A 27,859-nucleotide genomic window follows, 5' to 3' on the forward strand; every position below is an offset into this window, starting at 1 on the left:
AAGAGAAGGCTCACCGAAGAAGAAAAGAACGTACTTTAAGTGGGCTTCGACCCCGGACCCCAGACGTCTGGGGTGGGCCGTACATGAGCAAACCAACTCGTTCCCTGGCGTCTCCTTCCCCTTCCCCTTCCCGCCTCTTAATTCTCTTTCGCTTCCTCCCCGTTGCTCCGGGGGCACGTGGTCCCTCCCGGCTCTGCCCCCGCCGCGCCCCTCCTCTCCGGGGCCAGGCCCCGGCCCCTTCCTCCCAGCGTCGCCCGCTTTCCCTTTCCGTTCGCTCTCCGCCCCCGCTCTCCATCGTTCTTTCTGATTGGTTGAACGCACCGGAGTCTGTTTGGCCAATCGGCGAGCTGGGCTGGCGGCGATGGGCGTGGCCGCGGCGCCGGGGCCCTCAGATCGAGGCTTCCTCCCCCTCTCAGCCGGCAGCGCATTCCGCCGCCGTTACCGCCGCCCGGCCCTACAGTTGTCTTAGCCGGAGCTGCGGTCGCGCTGGGGTTAGGGCGGGGGGTGGGGGGGGAACGGGCGGGGAGAGGAGGAGAAGACCGCGGCGGAGGCAGGTGAGAGGAGGAAGGAAGCGACGCCGCGGCGGGCACAGCACCTCAGGCGGCGGCCCGGTTCCTGGGAGTGTCGGTGCGGCGTGGTGGTTGGGGCGGATCCCGCGGGGCCCGGGCGGGGGAAGGAGTCACCGGCCCGGCCATGGCGGACAACGAGAAACTGGACAACCAACGGCTCAAGAATTTCAAGAACAAAGGCCGCGACTTGGAGGTAAACTCGGGGGCGCCGGAGGGGTGGGGGCCGTGGGCCTCGGGTCGATCTACGCCGGGACTCGGAGTGTGGGGAGTAGGGGCGGGAGCCGCCGCCGGGCCGCGGGGGAATGGCGCTGGGGGCCGGCCCGTCCGTGACGCCTGTGCTAACGCGCCGGGAAGTTTGTGTCGGGCCTGGTCCGCCTCCGCCGGGGAGCGAGGTGCCGGGGTACCGCCGGCGCGGCCTAGGCCTGCCCCGAGGAGCCGGCCCGGCTCGGGTGCGAGGGGCTGGGCCGCGCGGCGGGGAGGCCGGGCGCGGCGAGTGCGGAGGAGGCGTGCGTGTGCCGCGCTGCCCGGGTCGGGCCGCGCAGCCCCCATCCCGGTAGCGGCGGAGATTCCGGCTCTCGCTCCCGCACCGACGTCGGGCGCCGCGGGCAGGAGGGCGGTGTGAGGTGGAGGGGGGGACTAGCGTGTGGCGACCGAGTGGGTCTCGGAACTTCCTCAGCGAGGCCCGAGTCGTCTCCACTTAAAGGCATTTTCTCTGGTCTTCCCGACTCCCGCTTTACCCCTGCCTCCCCCCAGTATCCAAACTACAGGAGTCAACTTCTCCGTTGAAAAAAAACACCCCCGGCGTGAGAGGCCATCCTGGAGATGCTAACAGTGCCTTCCAGCGGCCTGTGTTTTACTATGGATATAGCTGATTCAAGATGTGGCTCACTGTGTGCCCTCTTCCAGGCAAAGGATACCCCTTGTTTCAGCTTGTTCACAAATCTCTTTACCCCCTCCTGAGAGACCACCAGCTGCATTCTTACATAGAGTCCAGAGGGTTATACAAAGCTGTCATCCTCTAGTCTGCAGTATCCTTTCCCTCCACCTGCCGGTGGTGGTGGTAGCGGGGAATGGGGTGGGCCGTGGAGTGGCACCATCACATTTTATTATTTGAAAAGGGTGAAGAGCAACCTTCATTATCTTAAGTTAACAGCTGCTCCTGAGGTTCTTAGGCTACATGAGGTGTGTGGGTTAAGCACACACCCACATCACAGATTTTTAATAGAAGACTTCTTCCCTTCAGATTTAGGCGTCTAGGTAAATAGGGGTTTTTGTTTGTTTTTGTTTTCCATTCTGCATCTGAATCAGGAGGTTAGCTTTTAAGAGAAAGTGGTCAAGTAGTATTTTTTATGTTGTTCCTTTGTACTTTTTTATACTGAGATCTTCAAATTCCCATCATCTGTTTCTGAACTTTGAGCATTTGCTTGACTGAGAAAGTAACTGTCTTTTGGACTTTCCACAGAGCCATTTACTTTCCAAGGCAGTTAGTGCTGTCTTAGTGGGTTTCCTAGTTTGAGGGACTATTTCCTAGTTAAAGTGAAATTTCAGCATCTTTATTGAGATAATTCATATGCTATAGAAATTGCCATTTAAATGTAGAACTTACGATTTTTATTAAGTTTACTTAGTTGTGTAATGATGTGATTAAAATTTTTTTGACCAGTATTAATATTTAAAATGAGGGGGAAAATCACAAATTACAAAACCTAAAAACATAAATACCACAAAGTTACAAACATCCAGAGAAATAGCAGTTAAATGCTTGACAATCCTTCTGATCCTTTTCCCCTCTACATTTCTGGCTGCAATTTTTTTTTTTTTTAACATCTTCACTGAGATGTAATTCAAATACCATACAGTTCACCCATTTGAAGTGGCTTTTGGTGTTTTCACATAGTTGTGCAGCCATCAGCACAGTCAGTCTTAGGACGTTTTCATCACCCCCAAAAGAAACCCAAACTCACTAGCAGTCACTCTGTCTTTTTAGATATGCCTGTTCTGGATATTTCATATAAATGGAGTTATACAATATGGGGTCTTTTGTGACTTGCTTCTTTTAGGTAGCATAATGTTTTCAAGGTTCATACACTCTGTAACCAGAATGTATTAGTGCTTCATTCCTTTTTATAGCTGAATATTCCAGTGTGTGGATATACTACATTTTGTTTATTCATTGATCATTTGATAGACTTTTGCATTGTTTCCACTTTTTAACTATTACTCATAATGCTGCTCTGAACATTCATCTACACATTTTTGTGTAGACCTGTGTTTTCAATTCTCTTTGCTTATACACCTAGGTGTGGAATTAGTGGGTCATATGGTAACTTTATTTATTTATTTATTAAACATTTTTATTGGAGTATAATTGCTTTACAATGTTCTGTTAGTTTCTGCTGTATAACAAAGTGAATCAGCTATACATATACACATGTTTCCATTTCCCCTCCCTCTTTCGTCTCCCTCCCACCCTCCCTATCCCACCCCTCTAGGTGGTCACAAAACACATATGGTAACTTTATGTGGAGTTGCCAAACTATTTTCAGGTGATCCTTATTTTTTGAATTGATGTTTCCCCTTACTGTGTATCTCTTATTTTTGTCAAAATAAGATTGTGTTGATTCTATATTAGAACAATATTATGATATGTGACTTTTAAAAAAATAATTACAAATACACATTAGGTAAAATTTTTTTGAGAAGTTCATTGTGCCTTGTGGACATCCTTGTGACTTTGATAACCCTGCGTGTGCATTAGGAATATGAATATTTTCACATTTCCACATAAGGAAATGGAATATGACTTTAAGGGAAAGTCATATTCTCTCCTCACTTGTGACTTATTCTGTCACATATGCCTGCAATGAGATAGAAACATCTTTTGTTATCCTTGGAGAACACTAGAAGGCCTATTTTGTGTATTTATTCATTACATATATGCCTGTGTCCCTCAAAATAGTAATTATGCCCATTTCCTCCTCCCTCAAAATATGGTTTCTGTATTGTGCTACAACAAATTCTAAGAAAATACTGCTTTTTGGTTGATCTTACAGTGACATGTTTCATTGGAAGGTCTTTGAAAAGAAGTATGGACCAGTGCTGTCCAATGAATTTTATTTAAGCCGGTATATCCAAAATACCATTTCAACATGTAATCAGTGTAAAAAAATTTAATGAGATGTTTCATGTTCTTTTCATACTGGTCTTCAAAATCTGGTCTGTCTTTTACACTTACAGCGTATCTCAGTTTGGGCTAGCTACATTTCAGGTTCTTAATAGCTGCATATGGCTAGTGGCTACCTTATTGGACAGCACGGATATAGAGGATAGCATGAGATAATTACAACATTTTTTGGTTTGATCTAACATTGTTTGATTCCAAATTATGATGAGTACAGAGTCTTAAGAGTTTAGTTTAATCTAATCTCTTAACTGTGTGTGACTTTGGGAGAATCAGTTAGTCTTAGGGTTCTTTCATCTGTAAAACTAGAGGTCCTTGACATCTGCTTCATGAGTGTTGTGAAGATTAATAGGTTAATGTTAGGAAGATGCCTGGCAATTCTCTGAGCATTTATCACCTTCAGCTTTTCTCAGGGAGAGGAAGGAGATTTAATAGGATTCAGTGGAACCTATTCTCTAACTCCCTTATTTGCAGTTGGCTCTTTGTTTTTTCTCTGTGTGCATATATGTTATGTTGAACTTAAAATTAATGGGAACATTTTTAATGTAGAGAGATGTAATTGCTCACTGAAGGGCAGTTTGGGCACAGGGAATTAGTGACCCTTGTAAAGTCAGAATTTCTAAGTGTTGGAATTGAAACTGATTCCATAGCCTTCAGTCTGATAGTTATTCCTGTGTTACATTCTACCATTCTGGCTCCTCCAAAATATGGTCATGCTAACTTCTTGAAAGATAAAAGCATTAAAGAAGTTATATGTCAGTATCCATTTAAAATAACTTGTAGGAACTGTCAGATGACATTCAGGGTGTGGTTTCTTTTGTGCAGTGTGGTAGAGGATCATCATTATTAGTTTCAGATAGTAACCATAGCGAGGGTATGCACAGTGCAACACAGGAAATGGGTAGTGACCAAATTTCAAAATAAAAAATGTGTCAGAATAAAGCAAATTAATCTCATCTCGCTTATGTTTTAAAAGTAGAGGGGGAATTCTCTTATAGACTTTCTAATAAACCTGCATAATTTTTATAGAAGTTCTGAGGTTATCCAGGATTGAATAGAGCATAAGTTATGTTAGAAAAATAATTAGATCTTATAAAAACACTACTTTAAGAAAAATACTTATCCTAAAAATAAAAGAATACTAAAATGCTACATAATTGGAAACTTGTCATTGTCCACACAGCATCAAATATGAAGTCAGCTTGAACTTCAGGAAAAAATAGTTGCTTGGTTGGCAAGAGTTTAATAAATTGATCAGCTGCTTTATTGTTTAGAAATGGCCTTGGTGATTTGTTAAACTGTACAGAGTGAAAGGCATTGTTAAGCTATTAAGTCTTGTTAACTTTTAGAGACTGACCTCTCTCATCACAAATCTTGGAACATATTTACTATACTTAAAATAACCACTGTCTAATTTTTCATATAATAGTCCAAGCATGTGACAATATGAAATATCTGATAGAAATATAGTTAGGAATTAAATAATTGTTTTTGTGCTTCCTTTCATCTTTCCTAGTTTATAAGGCAACCAATTTCAGAATTGCTTCATTGATAATTTTCTTAGAGATATCAAGATGTCATTTTTCATAGAGACTAGTATGTCAAATGTGAATATAACAAGATTGGGAAGAGTTGTAGGAGTGATTTAGCTTTAAAAGAATGAAACAACTTTAGGAAAAATGTATAGGTAATTTTTAAACATTGATCTCTTGTATCTGATAGTGGTTGTGGGTCCTTAAGATATTTTTAAATGTTTACTGGAGCAGCATTCATCTACTTGAGGCCTATAATGGTGAAATGAGAGCTTGTCAAATCTAACCTTGAACAATGATTGTGATACTCACTGGTTTAGTTTTAGAACAGAGCAGAAGTCTGATTAAAGGGAACTAACTTCTTGAGCATCTACTGTATATGCTTTTAATTGTATTCTCATTTCTCTCAGTCATGTAAGTAGGAAGTATTATTATGTAAAGAAAAAAATTCTAGAGTTAAGTGATATAATAGCATAACATTCAAGGGAATGGTCTTAACTCAGGAATGTCAAAGTGAAGTCAATACTATTTGTACTGTACTATATTACCTCCCTTTAACTTCTCTCAGCCTTAATACAGATCTCAAAGTTGATTAAAAGGCTATATGTGAAAGCACCTAGCATAGTACATGGGGTATATAATAGGCATTCAGTAAGTATTGTTTCCTTTTTTTTTTAAACCAGAGATCTTTTTGGAAATTGTGTTTTATTTGTGGACTTTAAACTAGAGAACACAATCTGTTTACTTACTGTGCTTTCCATTTAGGTTTAATAAGACAGGGATGAGGGAGACTTCTTTCTTCCATAGATAAAATGAAAACAATCTTTATATTGGCACCTACTAAATAAGGACAATATATATGTGCTTGTTATGGTCTCAGTTCAGAAATTTTCAGAGCTTTGGGGCTCAAGACCCATTTATGCAGTTAAGAATAAGGATCCTCAAAAAGCTTTATTTGGGGGTCTTCCCTGGTGGCACAGTGGTTAAGAGTCCACCTGCCAATGCAGGGGACACGGGTTTGGGCCCTGGTCCGGGAAGATCCCACATGCCGTGGAGCAACAAAGCCCTTGCGCCACAGCTACTGTGCCTGTGCTCTACAGCCTGTGAGCCATAACTACTGAGCCTGCCTGCCACAACTACTGAAGCCCGCGTGCCTAGAGCCCATGCTCCGCAACAAGAGAAGTCACCGCAATGAGAAGCCCATGCACCACAACGAAGAGTAGCCCCTGCTGGCTGCAACTAGAGAAAGCCCATGTGCAGCAACGAAGACACAATGCAGCCAAAAAATAAATAAGTAAATAAATGTGTTTTTTAAAATTAAAAAAAAAGCTTTATTTGGGAGTTTCTATTAATATGTTTTTACCATTTTAGAAACTAAAAGCATTTTTAAAAATATTAACTCAAAAGTAACACTAATAAAGCTGTTTTTTAAAAAATAAATTTATTTATTTATTTATTTTTGGCTGCTTTGGGTCTTCGTTGCTGTGTGCATGTGGCGAGTAGGGGCTACTCTTTGTTGCAGTGCGCGGGCTTCTCATTGTGGTGGCTTCTCGTTGCGGAGCATGGACTCTAGGCACACAGGCTTCAGTAGTTGTGGCACACGGGCTCAGTAGTTGTGGCTCGTGAGCTCTAGAGCACATACTCAGTAGTTGTGGTGCACGGGCTTAATTGTACCACGGCATGTGGGATCTTCCCGGATCAGGGCTCGAACTCGTGTCGCCTGCATTGGCAGGTGATTCTTAACCACTGCGTTACCAGGGAGGTCCCAAAGCTGTTTTATATTAACATAAATTTCTAACCGATGATAACTTATTTTTTAAAACCCAAAAAATTTGGTGAGAAGAATGGCCATGTTTAACATTTTTTTGAGTCTCTTTAATGTTTGGCTCAAGTAAAGATAGCTGAATTCTCATAACTGTTTCTTTTTTTTTCTTTTTTTTTAGATTTATTTCATTTATTTATTTATTTTTTGGCTGAGTTGGGTCTTCTGTTGCTGTGCACGGGCTTTCTCTAGTTCCCGTGAGTGGGGGCTACTCTTCGTTGCAGTGCGAGGGCTTCTCATTGCGGTGGCTTCTCCTGTTGCGGCGCACAGGCTCCAGGCGCGCAGGCTTCAGTAGTTGTGGCACACGGGCTTCAGTAGTTGTGGCGCACGGGCTTTGTTGCTCTGCGGCATGTGGGATCTTCCTGGACCAGGGCTCGAACCTGTGTCCCCTGCATTGGCAGGCGGATTCTTAACCACTGTGCCACCAGGGGAGCCCCCTCATGTCTATTTCTGAATTCAATCTTTTGGTATGTTCTTTTGGTTGAAGTATATGAAGAACATCCAACTTCATACAGTAGGCAGTTGGAAAAGGGAGGAACGTTTAATAGCCTTTTCAGATAATTAAGGAAATTATTCTTTGATATACCACATCATACCATATATGCCGAAACTCCAGAAATAACACTTTCTTAAAAGTTAGTTGCAATGTGGAATCTGAAGCCATATTAGTAAACTTTTCTTACTTTGTTACATTAAAATCCATTGGTCTGTCTTGCACTTGGACATGCCTGATTTTGTAACATCATGTATTGGTCATTTGGAAAATATTAGTTCACTGAGTTGTGTAGATCTTCCGAATGCTGACACATTTTATTTTACAATAAAAATTCACAATTATTAGTATCGCCACGTAGCTCATCAGAAAAATCTTAAATATTGGTAATCTGTCAAGCTCACAGTGGTAGATACAAGTTTTCCAAAATTCTTATCTTCACTTGAAAGCTCAAATTTTGTCATTAGCAAGAAATACTTTAAGTTGTTTTCCTTGAAGCCATAAGTTCACTTTGCTCATTTTTGTGAAAACATCTGCCAGACACTTTCTGAATAGCCATAATTTGTCTCTCAGTTGTTCTTTCAAGTAAAAGTGATGTTCCATGAAAAAAGTGGCTAGTTCAATTAGCAACTCAAAACAGTCCCACAAATACTTTTTCCTGAAACAGTCATCCTACTGCAGAAGGGTGTATGCTGTAGAAATGGTTTATGTGTAATCCCCATTTTATCACAAAATTTTAGAAAGAAAAGGCCAGTTTTTAATAAAAGTAATTTTTTTACTGTTTCATCAAGGACATTATTATTTTATTAACATTTTTTTCTCTTTTAAAAAAATTTATTTTATTTATTTATTTTTGGCTGCGTTGGGTCTTTGTTGCTGTGCACGGGCTTTCTCTAGTTGCGGTGAGCGGCAGCTACTCTTCATTGCGGTGCGTGGGATTCTCATTGCAGTGACTTCTCTTGTTGTGGAGCACGGGCGGCTCTAGGTGCACGAGCTTCAGTAGTTGTGGCACGCGGGCTCAGTAGTTGTGGCACGCGGGCTCTAGAGCACAGGCTCAGTAGCTGTGGCGCACGGGCTTAGTTGCTTCACGGGATGTGGGATCTTCCCGGACCAGGGCTTGAACCTGTGTCCCCTGCATTGGCAGGAGGATTCTTAACCACTGCGCCATCAGGGAAGCCCCTCATCAAGGACATTCTTCAGTGAACAGGCTTTTTTTTTTTTTTTTAACTGAAACACAATGACTGTTATTACAGCTTGGTGACATTGCCTTAATTCATGCTAAAGCACCAGCGGCTTTATCCATTGCAGTGCAGTACAGTGCAAATGTTAACATAATAAAAAATTAGTAGTAGTAATTTAAGAAAATAGTTTTGACCTTGTGGACCCTCTGAAGAAGTCTCAGTGTCCCCACAGGGGCCCACTGACCACACTTTGAGAATCACTGTGTTATTATTGTTGCTTCTGTTATAGGTGATTGTCACTTTTAATTAAAAGACTCTTGAAGGGCTTTATAGTATCACAGTTAAATAACATGGACTATGGAGTCATACCTGGATTTGAACCCTAGTTCCTTTGTTTAATAGTTATGGAAGTTAACTTAATCTCTTTAAACTACTTAAATGCTTAATAGTGCATGGCATGTAGTGCAGGTAGAGTGAATGGTGGCTGTTTTTATTTCTACCATCTTGCTTCATCATACATTACATCCAAATAACCCCCTGTGTTCCCTGTCAGATTAACATTTTGTTTGCAGTTCCTTTTGTACCACAATTCAAATCACATCACATGAATTGGAGAAGGCTTCTTTTTCCCTTCATTAGCCCTCAAGTGAAAGCCTACTTTCTCCTGCATGCTTAACCAAATTGTCACAAAATTACTAGTTTCTGACTTGCTTTTTCTAATCCTGTGTTGTAAGTAGGTTAGTAAATACTTAATGAAGATTTTGTAACTGTTGTCCCATAAGACTGTAAATTTAACCACAAAATAGCTCTGATTCACACTATTTGGTACACGTAATGAAAAATGGTTTAAGGCCATAGACATTTACTGGTACTACAAGATTAGCTTGATTATTTACAATGCTAAACTGTTTTCTGTTACTGTTTATTTACTGTTAGGACAAAATTTGATTAGCTATCACTTTTACCCTAAATTTAATTTACATTGAACTTAATGTAAATTACATTTTCAATAATGGTGTATTTTGGCAAACCTGAAATTTCTTTAAATTTGTATTAACAAAAGTCAGAATCCTAAGATAATGTGGTATTTCATAATTTGGTGATAAACATATTTTTAATATTAGAAAGCAAATTATGTTCTGTCTCAGTTTCTAGTTCTTTAAATGAAAGCTTTAGTTGCCCAGTATTTACTCTTAATACTTGTTTCAGTTTTTACAGCATGTATGGTTCCTTAAAGTAAGTGTTATGTGAATTTAGTTACAGTAGTTGTATCCTGAAGGCCCTACAGCTAGTCTCTACCTGGTTGTATTAAATGATCCTAACCTTTTTGCCACCCATCCTGCCTATTCCCCTGTTCCTCTTTAGCCACTTTCAGCTGTTGCAGGTCCAGAAAAGAAAAAAGCAAAATAAAGTCTTAAGATTTTTGAGTAATTGTTACATTACTCTTGGTTCTTTAGTAATTATGAAACCCAATATTTTCTGTCTTTGTTTAGAATAGTGGCTTTAAATACCATAAACTCTTTTTCCATAATGTTGATATTAAAAGTTAGGTCTGATAGCTTTAGGCTGAAAGAGCTGATTTTTTAATATTATACAGTTTTGTTTTGGGGAACAGAAACCCAGCTAAAATTAGTTAAAGCAAAGTGGGGGAATCTGGCTCTCATAACCCAGTAAGTTCAAAGACATAGCTCACATTATAAGAGTTCTAATGAAAGTCTAGGGAGGACTCTGATTGATCAAGATTTGATTGCATACTTACGCCTGAATTAATCACTGTGGGCAGAGGAATGTGGTTCTGTGGTTGGCCAGCACAAAGTCATGTGCCATAGGCCATGTGTGTGCGTGGTGGGGTGCTTTTGTTGGGGGAGGGTGTTGGTACCTCCACTTAAACCACAGGTTTCACAAAAGAATGAGGGGTCTGTCTGTTAGAGTAAGAAGAATGGAAGAAAAAGCCTATTGAAGACAAAATTATAAAGCACTACCATCCAATACAGATGTAGAATGGTTTCTTATTTTGCCTTTGACTATTATGTAGAGGTGTTCACAGGTATAGCTACAGAATTGAGTTCATTGTTGATCAACTGTTTTCTCAAACGTCTTATATCAGAGTTTTCACACTTTTTTCTCTTAATGTCTTGAATAAGTCTTCCCAATTCCCTTTTGTTCTCCACCTTTAAAATGGTATTATCTTTAAATTATGACAAAGCGTATTTAGGACCAATAAACAAATAAAATGTGTGATCCAACAGCATTAGTCATTAAGCTGAAAACCATAATGAGATACCACTTCACACCTACTAGCATAGCTGTAAGCAAAAAGATAGACAATAACAAGTGTTGATGAGGATGTTGAGAAAGTGGAACGCTCATACATGGCTGATGAGAATGTAAAATGGTGCAGCCACTTTGGAATGCAGTTTGGCAATTCCTTAAAAAGTTAAAGGGTTAACATGTGACCCAGCAGTTCCACTCCTAGGTATAAAACCCAAAAGAATTGAAAACAAGTGTCTGCACAAAAACTTGTACATGAAAGTTCATAGTAGCATTGTCTAAAATAGGCAAAACATGGAAACAACCCAAATGTCCATCAACTGATGAATTGATAAACAAAACCTGGATATGCATACAGTGGAATATTATTCTACCATAAAAAGGAATGAAGTACTGCTACATGCTACTACATGGATGAACCTTGAAAAAATGCTAAGAAGCCAGTCACAAAAGTTCACATATTCTGTAATTCCATTTATACGAAATGTCCAGGATAGGCAAATCCAAAGAGACAAAGTTGATTAGTGGTTGCCAAGGCCTTGGGACAAGGGGCACATGGGGACTGGCTGCTGATAGGTATAGGGCTTTTTGTGGTAAAGAATATGATCTGGAATTGGATGGTGGTGATTGATGTGCAACTTTGTGAATATACTAAAAACGACAGAATTTTACACTTTAAATGAGTGAATTGTATGGTATGTGAATTATATCTCACTAAAGTTGTAGCTTAATTAAGAGAAATAAGTAGGGCTTGTGGCAACTTTCTACTACCTAAGGGTCACAGGTGAACTCTTGGTAGCTCTTTTTCACTCACTTTTTATCTACCCTTCCTTGTATTGAATTCATTTGTTCAGCAAGTAACTACTCAGTTTCTGTGTCTGAGGTTCTGTTGTAAGCAGTGAGGCTAGAGCAATGAATAACACAGGCTAAATTCCTATTCTCATGGTTTTACATTCTAGAAGGTCAAGATTTCTCAGATCCCTGCTCTAAACTGACCCTGTGGTGATATTTAACCACTGTGAGCTAGTGTTGTAGTAGATCCCTTATCTTTCTTTCCTAAACTCAAATTTATAATAAATAACATACCTTAAATTTGAAAGGAAAGGATATCCTAAATGTTTGGCATCCAATAACTCTTCCCTTAAGATTTGTGGAAAAGGTTGATTTTTATTTTTTTTTATTTTTATTTTTTAATTTTTTTTCTTTTTTCTTTAACTCTACCACAACCCTACACCTTACCCTAACCCGTACCTTAATCCTAACCCCTACACGAACAAGAACCCATGACTTAACACCTACCCTGACGCTAACACTTTTCTGTACACTCACCTGTACCCTAAACCATACCGTTCCCTAAAGCTAACCCTAGCTCTAAACCTAAACCTAAATCCAACCCTACACCTTACCCTAACCCGTACCCTAATCCTAAACCATACACTAACACTAACACGTGCCCTAACACATACCCTGACCTAACACGTTTCTGTATCCTCACCTGTACCCTAAATGGTTCCTGTTCTCTAACCCTAACCACAGCCTTAAACCTAAACCTTACCCCAACCCTACCCCTTACCCTACCCCGTACACAAACACTAACCCGTGCCCCAACACATACCCTGACCCTAACACTTTAATGTAGCCTCACCAGTACCCTAAACCTTACCGTTCGCTAACCCTAACCATAGCTCTAAACCTAAACCTAACCCCAAGCCTACACCTTGACCCTAACCCGTACCCTAATCCTAAACCACACACTAACACCAACACGTTCCCTAACACAAACCCTGACCCTAACACGTTTCTATACCCTCAGCTGTACCCTAAACCTTACCGTTCACTAACCCTAACCCTAGCCCTAAACCTAACCCTAACCCCAACCCTAAACCTTACCCTAACCCGTACCCTAATCCTAATCCGTACACTAACACTAACTCGTGCTTTAACACGTACCCTGACCCTAACCGCTTTCTGTACACTCACCTGTACCCTGAACCTTACAGTTCACTAACCTTAACCCTAGCTCTAAACCTAAACCTAACCCCAACCTTACACTTTACCATAACCCATACCCTAACCCTAACCCTTACACTAACACTAACACGTACCCTGACCCTAAAACTTTTCCATACCATCACCTGTACCCTTAAATCTCACTGTTCACTAACCCTAACCCTAGCCCTGAACCTAAACCTAACACCAACTCTACACCTTACCCTACCCCGTACCCTAATCCTAACCCGTACACTAACACTAACCCATGCCCTAACATGGACCCAGACACTAATATGTTTCCGTATCTTCACTTGTTCCCTAAATCGTACCTGTTCACTAAACCTAACCCTAAACCTAACCACAACTCTACACCTTACCCTACCCTGTACCGTAATCCTAACCCGTACACTAACACTAACCCGTGCCCTAACACGTACCCTGACACTAACATGTTTCTGTACCCTCAGATGTACCCTAAAGCTTACCGTTCGCTAACCCTAACCATAGCTCTAAACCTAACCCTAAACCCAACCCTACTCCTTACCCGAATCCGTACTCTAATCCTAACACTTACACTAAACCATGCCTTAACACGTACCCTGACCCTAACACGTCTCCGTACACTCATCTGTACCCTAAACCTTACCGTTCGCTAACTGTAACCCTAGATCTAAGCCTAAACCTAACCACAGCCCTACACCTACCGGAACCCGTACCCTAATCCTAACCCATACACTAACATTAACACATGCCATAACATGTACTCTTACCCTAACACATTTCCATACCATCAGCTGTACCCTAAACCTTAACGTTCACTCACACTAACCCTAGCACTAAACATAAACGTAACCATAACCCTACACCTTAACCTAACCCATACCCTAATCCTAACCCGTACATGAACAATAACCCATGCCTTAACAACTACCCTGACCCTAACATGTTTCCGAAACCTCACCTGTACCTTAAACCTTACTGTTCGCTAACCCTCACCCTAGCTCTAAACCTAAACCTAACACCAACCCTGAACCTTACCCTAACCCGTACCCTAATCCTAACCCATACACTAACATTAACACATGCCCTAACACATACCCTGAACCTTACACCTTTCCGTACCCTCAATTGTACCCTAAACCTTAACATTTGCTAACCCTAACCCTAGCCCTAAACCTAACACTAACCCCAACCCTACACCTTACCCTAACTGGTACCCTAATCCTAACCCATACACTAACACTAACCCGTGCCTTAACACCTACCCTGCCGCAAACACATTTCCGTACCCTCACTTGTACCATAAACTTTACCGTTTGCTAACCCTAACCCTAGCCCTAAACCTAACACTAACCCCAACCCTACACCTTACTCTACACCGTACTGTAATCCTAACCCGTGCACTAACACTAACCCGTGCTTTCCCACGTACCCTGAACCTAACACTTTTCAGTACCCTCACCTGTACCCTAAAATATACCGTTCGCTAACCCTAACCCTAGACCTAAACCTAAACATGTCTGCACTCCTACACCTTACCCTAACCCGTACCCTAATCCTATCCCATACACTAACACTAACCCGTGCACTAACACATACCCTGACACTAACACGTTCCCGTACACTCACCTGTACACTAAATCGTACCCGTTCGCTAACCCTAACCCTAGCCCTAAACCTACACCTAACCCTAACCCATACACTAATCCTAAACTGTACACTAACACTAACCTGTGCCCTAACACCTAACCTGACCCTAAAACGTTTCCGTACCCTCAGCTGTACCCTAAACCTTACCGTTTACTAAACCTCACCCTAGCTCAAACCTAAACCTATCCCCAACCCTACACATCACCTGAACCCGTACCCTAATCCTAACCCGTACACTAACACTAACCTGTGCTCTTACACGTACCCTGACTCTAATATACTTCCATACCTTCACCTGTACCCTAAACATTACCCGTTCGCTAACACTAACACTAGCCCTAAACCTAATCCTAACCCCAACCTTACCAGTTACCCTAACCCTAACCCTAATCCTAACTCGTACACTAACCCATTCCCTAACACGTACACTGACCCTAACATGTTTCCGTATCCTCACCTGTTCCCTAAATCGTACCTGTTCGCTAACCCTAACCCTAACCCTAAACCTAAACCTAACACCAACCCTACACCTTACCCTACCCTGTACCCTTATCCTAACCCGTACACTAACACTAACCCATGCCCTAACATGTACCCTGATCCTAATATGTTTCTGTATCCCCACCTGTTCCCTAAATTGTACCTGTTCACTAACCCTAACCCTAAACATAAACCTAAACCTAACCCTAACCCAACCCCTTACCCTAACCCATACACTAATCCTAAACCGTACACTAACACTAAACCGTGCCCTAACACCTAACCTGACGCTAAAACGTTTCCGTACCCTCAGCTGTACCCTAAACCTTACCGTTCGCTAACACTAACGCTAGCTCTAAACCTAAACCTAACCACAACCCTACACCTTACCCTGACACATACCCTAATCCTAACCCGTACACTAACACTAAAACATGCCCTAACATGTACCCTGATTGAGGTTGATTTTTAGAATGAGAAGACCTAGGATTGCATCTCATGAGCTATATGCCATCAGGAAAGCTTTATAATAATTTTTTTAGCCTCAATTTCTGTAAAATTAAAATCCCACTTTAGTGGATACTTTCTTTGATTAAGCTTTTAAAAATGCAAGGAATAGGGACTTTCCTGGCCGTCCAGTGGTTAGGACTCGGCGCTTTCACTGCGGAGGGGCTTGGGTTCAGTCCCTGGTCGGGGAATTAAGATCCCACAAGCCCACTACGCGGCCAAAAAAAAAAAAAAAAAAAGAGAGAATGCAAGGAACACCCTTATTCAGACTATGTCAAATAAGGGTGCGGTGTTAGGAACATTAAGGAACCAGTTCTCACATTATCCCAGATATTTCAGGTAGGAGTATCTTGGTAGGAATTCATGGATCTTTGCTCTACTGCTCTGCCAGCCACTAATTCAGCTACTAAATTTTAGTTTTCCTGGGTACTGACTCTCTTAGTCTTTATATGATTTTCTTGTTGAATTACTGAGAGAATCTGCTTATGCTGATAAGCTCTGCCCAAACTGAGGCAGATTGTTTTTACTGCTGGCCTGCTTATGGATTGGCTTTTCCCCTTTACCTCCTCCACCAGTCAACTGTGGTGTGGGGAAGGGGGGTGTCACATAAGTAACATCCTTTGCTGGCTTTGCAACAACATCCCTGGAAAGAGAAGTTTCTCTATGATAAGGTTGTAAGTATGATGTTATTTAGTCAATGTCACTCCATTCTTACTTTTCTGTTTGCTTTGTACTCACTGTTAAAATCTGGGGCAAATCATTATTACCTCATCTCTACAGTGGTTGCTTTATTTCTGCTATTGCTCTGCTCTAATTCATAAAATAACCAGCGTGGTTCTTTTAAAAAATAAGTAAATCATATCAATGCTCCTCCTCTGCTTCAGTTGCATCCCACCACATTTAGCTTTCAAACTCCTTACTGAGACCTTTAAGGCCTTGCCAAATCTGGTCCCTGTCTCCTTCTCCTACCTCTCTCTCTTATTATCTCCTTTTACTATGCTCTCATTTATCTTCTTTTAATTCCTCTAACTCTAACACATTAATAGCCTTCTCCAGGCCTTTCACACATGCTGCTCTGTCAGAATGCCCTTCCCACTCCCTTTATCTTCATCCCCTTTCCTTCACCTGCCTGGTTATTTCTCATCTTTTGAATCTTCAATATCATTTACTTAGAGGCCATCCCTGAACAGGCTAGTTGAAAGTTAAATCCCCTTGTTGTTTTCCTTAAGAATACATATCATAATTTGTTAGTGTATTTACTCAATGTTAAATTCTCCCATCAGACTATAAGCTCCCTGAGAGTATGAACCTTGTCTATTTTGTATACCACTCTATTCTTAATTCTCATCACAGAACCTGGCAGATAAGTGGCACTTAAGTAAATACTTGTGGAAATCAAATGCAACTTTAAAAAAGAAAAAAAAAGAGTCATGTACTCTGATTAGAATTAGTGACCAAATCAAATTTTTCAAATCAAGTTAATTTTTCTCTCTTTTTAAAAATGTTTGTTTATTTATTTATTTATTTTGGCTGTGCTGGGTCTTTGTTGCGGCACGTGGGATCTTCGTTGCAGCATGTGGGCTTCTTAGTTGCGGCATGCATGTAGAATCTAGTTCCCGGACCAGAGATCAAACCTGGCCCCCCTGTATTGAGAGCTCAGAGTCTTACCCACTGGACCACCAGGAAAGTCCCAAGTTAATTTTTTTCTTTTGAAATGGTAATGACATGGTAATTGTAGAAATTTTTTAGAAAAATGGAAAAATAAAATAATCCTCCATAATCTTACTGCTGTTAATCTTTTGGAATGTTTCCTTTTTCTTGTGTACATTTTGAAATATATTTGGACTTAATTTGGGTTCTAATGAGAATAACTCATATTAGAATATAGCAAAGTTTCTTAAGTTTGGCACTATTGACATCTTGGGCAGATAATTCTTTGTTGTGGGAAACTTCCCTGTGCGTTGTAGGATGTTTAGTAGCATCCCTTGCCTCTGCCCATTTGATTCCAGTAGCAGATTCCAGTCTGTCCCCTTCCCCCCAAGTTGTAAAAACCAAAATTGTCTCTAGAAATTACCAAATGTCCCTTGAGTGGCAAAATCATCCTGGGTGAGAACCATTGGATGCAGTCTTGTGGGATATAAAATTAACCAACACTAACAAGGAACAACCTGAAAAGGAAATTGAGAGGCACACCCATTTACAGCAGCATCAAAAGGAATATAATACTTAGGAATAAAACTAACCAATGAGAAGAAAAACTTTTACACTGAAAACTGTAAAATGTTGCTGAAAGAAATTAAAGGGGACACAAATAAATGGAAAGACATATTGTGTTCATGGATAGAAAGACTTGTTATTGTTAAATGTCTGTACTACCTAAAGTGATCTACAGATTTAATGCAGTCTCTATCAAAATCTCAGTGGTATTATTTGTAGAAATAGAAAAATCCATCTTAAAATTCATGTGGAATCTCAACGGGCCCCAAATAGCCAAAAGGAATCTTGAAAAAGAAGATAAAGTTGGAGGTCTCATACTTCCTGATTTTAAAACTTAGTACAAAGCTACAGTAATGAAAACTGTGATATTTGCATAAAGTCAGACATATAGACCAATGGAATAGAATGAGGAGCCCAGAAATAAACCCTAGCATGTATGGGCAAATGATTTTTGGTGAGGGTGCCAAGACCATTCAGTGGTAAAAGGACAGTCTTTTCAACAATTGGTGCTGGGAATATTTGATATCCACAAGCAAAAGAATGAAGTTGGACCGTAACCTAATACCATATGCAAAAATTAACTCAAAATGTATTGAGCCTAAATATAAGACAAAACAATAAAACTCTTAGAAGAAAACGTAGGACAAAGGCTTCATGACATGAAACTAGCAGTGATTTCTTGGATATGACACCAAAAGCATAGGTGACAAAAGAGAAAATAGGTAAATTGGACTACATCAAACGTTAAGATTTCTGTACATAAAAGGACCCAGTCAACATTGTGAAAAGGCAACTGGCGGAATGGGAGAAAATACTTGCACATCTAATATGTGGTTAACATCCAGAATATATAAAGAACTCCTACAACTCAATAACAAAAAAAAACCCTCTATTTTAAAATGGGCAAAGGATTTGAATAAACATATCTCCAAAGAAGATATACAGGTGGCCAAAAAGCATATGAAAAGCTGTTCAACATTACTAGTTATTGAGGAAGTGCAGATCAAAACCACAATGGGATACCACCTCATACCCATTAGAATGACTACTGAAAAAAACAAAATCCAAAAAAAAAAAAAAACCCCAGAAAATAACAAGCATTGATGAAGATGTGGAGAAATTGGTACCATGGTACACTGTTGGTGAGAATGTAAAATGGTTCAGCCACTATGGAAAATGGTATGGTGATTCCTCAAAAAATTAAAAATAGAATTACCATATGACCCAGCAACTCCACTCCTGGGTTCGGAATATACCCAAAAGAATTGAAAAGGACTTGAAAGAGGTATTTGTACCCTTAGTAGTCATAGCAGCATTATCTGCAGTAGTCAAAAGGTGGAAGCAAACCAAGTGTCCTTCAGTGGGTGAATGGACAAATAAAATGTGGTATATGCATAGACATCGGGTGCACAAAAATGCGAATGTACTTTACTGAACTCTTCACTTAAGAATTATTATGATGGCAAATTTTACATTTTTTAATAAAAATTTTTCAGTTAAAAATGGTTATGATAGTACGTTTTATGTCGTGTATTTTACAATTTAAAAAAAGAAAAGAAAAAACACTTGACAACCAATGTTAGTGAGGATGTGGAGCAAGGGGAAGTCTCATTCATTGCTGGTGGGAATACAAATTGGTACAGCCACGTTGAAAGGCAGTTTGGCAAGGTTTCTTACTCTTACCATACAATTCATTAATCACACTCTTTGGTTTTTATGCAAATGAAGGTAAGTAAACTATGATAAATTGAGACAATGGAATATTATTCAGCACTAAGAAAAAATGTTCTATCAAACTATTAAAAGACATGGAAGAAGCTTAAATATATACTACTAAATGAAAGATGCCAATCTAAAAAGGCCACCTACTGTATGATTCCAACTATATGACGTTTTGGAAAAGGCTAAAGTGTAGAGACAGTGAAAGATCAGTGGTTTTCAGAGACTGTAGGCAGAGTACAGAGGATTTTTAGGGCCGTGAAGCTAATCTGTATGATACTATAATAATAGTAGATACATGTTACTTTACATTTGTCAAAACCTGTAGAATGTACCCTAATGTAAACTATGGACTTTGGGTGATAGTGATGTGTCATAGGTTCGTCATTTGTAACAAAGGTACCATCCTGGTACAGAATGTTGATAGTGGAGGAGGGGCGAGGAATACATGGGAACTCTGTACTTTCTGTTCAGTTTTTCTGTGGGCTTAAAATGGCTCTAAAGTTTACCTTTCAAAAAGGTGTGTATGGCAAGATATTATTCATATTAAATGTTAAATGTATTAAAACTATTATAGATGTGTTGATATACAGTCAAAACACTCATGAGAATTCAGAAAAATGGTTGCTTTTGGGAAGGCAAAAGGGGAAAGGGAGTGGAGAGGGTTGAGGTTGGAATGAGGTTTCAGCAGTATCTAACACTTAGAAAATCTTATTTCTTTAAAAAATAAAGCAAATGGGAAAAATAGTGATATTTATTGATACATGAGTATCTTATGATTTTCTCTACTTTTTTGTATATTTGACATTAAAAAAATAATTTCATACTTATAGAAGTGGTTAATTTGGGAATATATATGTTAAAATGTAGTCTACTTCATTGACTGCATTGATGGAGGGGGAACCATTATTTACACAAATTTAGTCTTGTCCTGAAATATATGACCTAGTCAGAAATAAGACTGCTTGCAGAGTGGCTTAAGAGAACAAGGAAGGGCTAGAGAGTGGGGTTTGTTTTCATTTGGAGAAATCTGTGTTGTGTAGATACCAGAGCTCACCTTTGGTTCTGTAACTTATTCAGGTGCAGTACTGTAGCACAGTAAATAACATGTGGATTAGAAGCTTTGAGTCTTGGGTAGTATTTTTCAGCTTATTAAGTGTCCAGGGATGGGAATAAACGGTAACAGGAACAGACTAGAATTCATTGTAGATTTGGGGTGGGGGTATTGTTTCTGTGATGACAAGACATATTAAATTATAAAGTAAATATACAGTAATCTGAAGGTTCTCAGTTCTCATCTTATTTGACCTATCAGTACCATTTGACATAGTTAATTATGTATTCTTCCTTGAAAAGTAATTTTTTTTCGCTTGATTCCAGATTTGCACAGATTCCTATTGCCTTCTGTCTCACTGACTGTTCCTTCTTAGTCCTCTGCCCCTTAATATTTAAAGTGCCTGAAGTTATGCTCACTCTGTAGATAATCTTATCAAATCACCTGGTTTTAAATACGATTTATACACAGCCAGCTTTCTAAGTTGATATTTTTAGTCCTAACCTCTTCCTTGAAACCTAGGCTCAAACTGACTTCTTGACTCATTTTGATTCATTGTAAGTATATTAAGCTTAGCATGTTCAAAAGTCATATTACTCCCCAAACCTGCTCATCATTCAGTCTGCCCCATCTCAGTAAATGGTAGTTCCATCTTTCACTTAACTTGGACCAAAAACCTTCCATTCCTCATTGTTTCCTCTCTTTCACAGTCTTATCTAGCCCATTAATTAGCAAATTTTGTAGATTCAATCTTCGGAATATATCAAATTGCACTAAGAGTAAACGCCAAAATCTTTACAGTGGCCATCCATTTCCTTTTCTCTGTTCATTGCATGTAGCCACCTGGACTCTGCCTTTCCTTTTCTCTTCTGTCTGGTCCTTTTTTGACTTGCTAATTCCTCTGCCTTGAATACTTTCTGCCAAATTACCAGCGTGGCTTGCTTACTCATCTTAAGGTCTTTACTTAAAAATATCCCTCTTCTTGGGACTTTCCTGGTGGTTCAGTGGTTAAGACTCCATGCTCCCAGTGCAGCGGCCCCAGGTTCAATCCCTGGTCAGGGAACTAGACCCTGCACGCTGCAACTAAGATCTGGAGGAGCCAAATAAATAAATATTTTTTAAACATTTTTTTTAAGTTACAAAAATCCCCTTTCTTGGCTTTATATTTTTTCTGTCTAATATTTGTCCCTATCTAACATACTATATATATTGTAGTTTTATTTATTGTCTTTCCCCACACTAGGTTTTGTGAAGACAGAGATTTCTATCCTTTTGTTCCCTGCTGTGTCCTTAACACTGAGAGCAGTTTATGGTATATAATGGTCAGTAAACATTTGCTGGGTGAATTACTGGCTTTTTGTGTAGATGTACACATTTGTTTAGTATGTGAGCATAATTAGAGTTAATGCTTCTCAAATGGTGTTTTAGTAAAGCAATTCAGTGATTTACCTTTTAATGAAGTTTTTCTGTTGCCATTGTGAAAGTCTTTAAACATAAGTTCACAAAGAAAAATTAATATTATGAAAATACTGAGGAAAAAGAAGGAAAAGTAGCTAATTTGAAGAGATATGCAACAGAAGCAGACCTAGAATGAAAAGGTAGTATGGTCTAGTATAAAGAACATTGGTCTGGGGCCAGGATAATCTGAGCCTTGGACAAGTCACTGTAAAATGAGATAGTTTAAATGATTTCTATTTTTTCCAATTTACAAAATCCTACAATGATATTTGTGTAGATTTTTCTGTAACAAAACCATGAATTTGAATTGATTATATTCATAAAATATATGTACAAGGAAAATATTCCTTAATCTGCTTTTCATGTTTTATTTTAATCTGATCTTGTTTTTTTTTTTTTGATCTTGTTTTGTAAATGGAAAAAATAATTGGTTTTCTCATGTGAGAATGCACCAAATAAACAGAGATAGCAGATTTCTTTAGCAGTGTTGTAAAGCTCGGGTTCTGTTGACTTCCTTAACTTGGTTGAACCTCATTTGGTTTCTTGTTCTTCGTAATTTTTCCCAATATCTTTCCCGTATGTTTTCTTCAACTTGTTACTCAGTCAGTTCCTGAAATTGTATTTCTTCTATCAAGTACTCAAAACCTTTGAAGAGAAATGATCACTCTTGCCAGGATTTGATCAGTCTCATTCTAAAAGAGAAGGGAGTACCTTCCCGTTTGCTCATATAAAATTCAAACATGCATTGTTTGGTATAACAGGTTTCTCTATGTGTTGTCCTTAATCACTTTCTGTGTGATTCTGAAAGTTCACCTTGCAGCATTTCCCATCTTTGAGAGGGTTGGTTATATGTGTCTCACCAAACTTATGGTCATTTCTTACCCTTTTTTCTTTCCCTACCAAACACCTCCTCCTTGCCAGCAGCACACATGCACAGACACACATACACACAGAGTTCATTTGTTTGGTAATGATCTCTGTTACCAAATCTATTGAAAGCTCAATGATTTCCATGTCCTTTTGACATTTGCAGCATAATTTAAGGCCAGAAAAAACCCTGCAAAATGTGAAAACACAGAGCAGCTATGCCAGAGCCACACAATATCTTTTCATTGTTTACAATTTTGATCTATGGCTTTCTCAGTATTCTTAGCATAGAAGTTATTGCCATGGGTAGTAACTTGTACTAATGGCAATTTTAAATATTTGTGTGACTTTGTTTTTTGAAGCTGATAACATTGATAAAATTTTTGAGACATAAAAGATGTTAGAATCCCTTCACTCTATAGATGAAGGAATTAATGCCCATAAACGTGGTAACTTGACTAAGATTACAGTAAATAAAAGGTAGAGCTGGGACTAGTAGCCATATACTAGTAGTTTAGCCATATGGTAGTACCCATCTTGGGGGGAGACATGTATGTATTCATGTATTTTCTCCTCTGTTATGTATGTGTGTATATACACCTCTTGTACAATATAGGTGAATATAGAAAACTTAGGAAATTTAACTTTTTCCTTTTCTTCTTACCTTTGTTTTCTAACTTTTCCAAATATGTATAACTTTTGAATTTAATGTATTTCCCTATTGTTTGAATATTAATTAGATAGTGAAACTCTACTGTAATGCCATTCCTTAGAGTTAACAACTATTAACAGTTTCTAATATTTTTGTGATTTTTATCTTGTTTTTAAAATTTATTTTTTGGCTGCGTTGGGTTTTCGTTGCTGCATGTGGGTTTTCTCTAGTTGCAGTGAGCAGGGGCTACTCTTCGTTGCGGTGTGCGGGCTTCTTACTGTGGTGGCTTCTCTTGTTGCGGAGCACGGGCCCTAGAGCACGTGGGCTTCACTAGTTGTGGCTCATGGGCTCTAAAGCGCAGGCTCGGTAGTTGTGGCGCACGGGCTTAGTTGCTCCACGACATGTGGGATCTTCCCGGACCAGGGCTTGAACCTGTGTCCCCAGCATTGGCAGGCGGACTTGTAACCACTGTGCCACCAGGGAAGTCCCTTTGTGATTTTTAAAAAAGTACATTCATGTAATTTAATAAGTTTAAATCAGTTAAATTTCAATGCTTATAATTTACATGTGGATCATTTTAAAGTATGGTATCTGTAGATTCGAAGTATTTCTTAAAACTTCTCCAAAAGCTTGCCAGGGTTAAATCTGGCCTCCTGCAGTGAATTTACTTTTTTGTGTGTGTGTGGTACGCGGGCCTCTCACTGTCGTGGCCTCTCCCGTTGCGGAGCACAGGCTCCGGACACGCAGGCTCAGCGACCATGGCTCATGGGCCCAGCCGCTCCGCGACGTGTGGGATCTTCCCTGACCGGGGCACGAACCCGTGTCCCCCGCATCGGCAGGCGGACTCTCAACCACTGCACCACCAGGGAAGCCCGTGAATTTACTTTTAAACATCTCTTATACTCAGTCTCCATTCATCTTTTTACTTGTCAGAGATAAGAACTTGATTCTGCTTATGAAGACTTTTGTCTATCACTAGTAGTGCTAATTAGAACTTTTCTCTCCTACTGCTGCTATTAATAAATATTATCGCTGAGAAATAAATCCATAGTTTGAGCAAGCATATAATGTTAAGCATTTAACATTAAGCATTTAACTTTTTATTGTCATAAATGTGAAGTTGGAATTTATTTGCTAATCACCTGCAATTTAACAACTTATATGCTATTTGGCAAAGGCATAAATAAGCACCATAATGACTGCTGCTAGAGAGATCAACAAGTGGAGATGAGAGGAGGGAGAAATAGGTAAAGAATGGGAAAACAGACTTTTATAGATATTTTTAGCATTTGGTTTACCATATTTATTGGGTTAAACAGCTGTTGTACTTATGTTTAGGATGTGATGGTTATATAGGTTGAAAACACTAGTAACTCACTTTTAATTCTCTCTTTTTGTATATGTTCTGTTTTCTACCTGAAATGTCTGTCTCTAACTGAATTTCCATTCAGTCTTAAAGATTCAGCTTATATTTCATCAGCTTATATTTCATCTTTACTACATAGTTTCTCTGCTGTTAAGATTAGTATGCACGTTATAACACATTACATATATTTAAATGCATAAAGTCAAGTAACATATTTAGAATGGTGTTTGACACCCAATGTTTGCTAAGTGTTAGGCCTTATTACTATTTTATTAAATTGTATTTTTTTGTCATGAGAGTACTACCTCCTTAAGGCCATGGATATGCTATGTCTGGTCCATCCTTGTATTTCTTGTGATTGGCAAGTAGGTGATTAATAAACATTTGAATAATTGAGTTGTGTGCTTTTTTAGCAGGCTCCAAGTAGTAATACAGTAGTAATCCACATTGAGGGGAGGATTTGTGTGTGTGTGTGTGTGTGTGTGTGTGTAACTTTTTAAAAACTGCTTTATTGGGATATAGTTTACTTTGCATAAAATTCACACATTTTAAGTATACAATTAAATGATTTTTAGCAAATTTTGAGAGTTGTGCTAACATTACTACGTACCAGTTTTAAAATATAGCTCATCACTTCACAAAAGATCTTATGCCTGATAAATTTTTTTATTCTTTTGCTTTTTTGTGCTATTACCTAAGTATCAGTATTCCTAAGGTAAAAATGACAGACTGGATGAAATAAAATCAAAGTATTATACCCCTTACCTTTGAATGACTAACTTTAGAATTTTCTTTAAACGTTTTTCTCTAGTAAGACTTACTGAGTCCTTACTGATCTAAACCCTAACTTTTTGTGTGTGTGTGTGGTACGCGGGCCTCTCACTGTTGTGGGCTCCCGTTGCGGAGCACAGGCTCCGGACGCGCAGGCTCAGCGGCCATGGCTCACGGGCCCAGCCGCTCCGCGGCATGTGGGATCTTCCCAGACCGGGGCACGAACCCATGTCCCCTGCATCGGCAGGCGGACTCTCAACCACTGCATCACCAAGGAAGCCCAACCGTAACTTTTTACTCAAGAAAATTTAAACCATTCAGTTTCATACAGTATATTATTACATCATCATATCTTAAATTGTTTTTAAAGTTTTAAAGAAAACAGTATATTATATGGATAAAAAGTGACTTAGAAATTAACTAACCATAAATTGGAAAGAAAGTACTCTACTTTTCACCCATTGGAGCAGAGAAAGTAATTAGTTCCTAGAACCTAGCACAGTAAAGGATACATAGTAATTATTTGTTAATTTTAAAAACTACATACCTATTAAATGGAAATACCATTCTGTGTTCTGTAAGATTCACTTGTTTGAATTTTTTGACAATTTTTTGTCCCCTTTTGCCTGAATTTAGAACTTTGAAGCTGTATTACAAGCAAAGAAATATAAAAATTCTGGATGATCAGAGCAGCCTGAACTCTACTCTTTATTGGGGGTGGGGGGCTGGAGGCGGGCACCCTCTACAGCCTTTGTTTTTTAGATAGTCTTTGGCCTATAAATAAGCCTTTGTCCAGTTTGGCAGCCTTTTGGAATTCTGATTGACAGCTTACTGCATCAGTTAAGTCATGCGAATCCAGAACTATTATATTTGTATGTAGTATGTAAAAACCCTGCTCTTTAAGATAAGTTAAGATTTAGAAAAAGAAGCCTTGTGTATCCCTTTCATGAGACCTCAGAGAAATAAAAGTCCTTCTTGATTCGAGATGGGGTTGTGATTTGAAAATGTCTAAATATCTAATAGCACTTTTAAGACACTTTGTTTTTTTGCAATAAAAAACATGGGTAAATGCTGCCAGGTTGTTGTGTAGGATATCTTTCTATCTTACTATTTCATTCAATCTTCTCTTTACCTTGGAGGTAACAGCTTTCTCTATAGAGAAGAAAACTCTTTCTTGCTCTGTTGTAAAGAGGTTGTCAGTTCTTTTATTTTGCAAATGTTTCTGTGGATAGTAATAGCCCAAAGCTTATGTCACAGCAACTGCAGTGCTGCTTTGTTTTGATAAATCCTTTATTAAGAGTTTCAAATTATCAGAAACTCCAAATTTAATAAGTAAGATGTAAAAAAATGGGGAAAATTGTGTGTAAATAAGTATTTAGGTCAATATATAGCAGTTGTTTAGGATTTATTAATAGTTTGCTTTATTAAGAAGTTAAAGCCCATTCATTGTACATTAATCCCACTTCTTTAGATGGGATTAGAGACTAGACTAGAAATAATCTCTGTCCCTCAAAAGTCTACCTTTTACTGAACAAATCTTTTAAGTAGTACATTTTACAGATTTTATTTTCTGTGAGAAACAGGACATAGTTTTATGTTATTGTTTATTTGAGTTTTTTATTGTTTTTGTATTGTGATACAGGGAAAGCGCATTGTCTTGATAATAGTACTTTTGCTTTGGAATGAACCATGGGCTCTAAAATTGGCTTGAACTCTATTTGACTTAAAGACTTGTGGGAGACAGTGTGGCGTAGTGGTTAATTGGCTTTGTATGAGACTCTGAATTCTAATCCTGGCTGTCCCACTTCTAGCCATGTAGCCTTGGCCAAGTAGTTCAACTTCTCTAAACCTCAGTTTCCTTACTTGTAAAAAGAAAAATATTTCTTCTTATTTCTTAAAGGCTGTAATGATTAAACTATGGTGAATATTGAAACTCTTGTTGTAATCCTTGTCTAATTATTTTTATTCATTTTGCAGCCTATCTTATTAGTATTTTTTAATTGTCTTGGTATTTTTATTTTATTTTAATATTCTATTTTATTTATTTATTTATTTATTTAGACGCACCGGGTCTTTG

The 27,859-nt window shown here is 39.1% G+C and overlaps 1 protein-coding gene across 1 annotated transcript in view; it reads left to right on the top strand.

Annotated features, from left to right (window-relative positions):
* The first annotated feature begins 502 nt into the window (after positions 1 to 502).
* KPNA4 (karyopherin subunit alpha 4) overlaps positions 503 to 27,859 on the top strand; it is a 58,367-nt gene continuing 31,010 nt past the window's right edge. The window contains exon 1 of the mRNA XM_082625299.1: positions 503 to 762. Coding sequence (XP_082481425.1) covers positions 694 to 762 — 69 coding nt within the window. The 5' untranslated portion in view covers positions 503 to 693. The remainder of the gene's footprint in view (positions 763 to 27,859) is intronic.

This window comes from Mesoplodon mirus, assembly GCF_964341445.2.
Source record: "Mesoplodon mirus genome assembly, chromosome: 6".
NCBI classification, from domain to species: Eukaryota; Metazoa; Chordata; class Mammalia; order Artiodactyla; family Ziphiidae; genus Mesoplodon; species Mesoplodon mirus.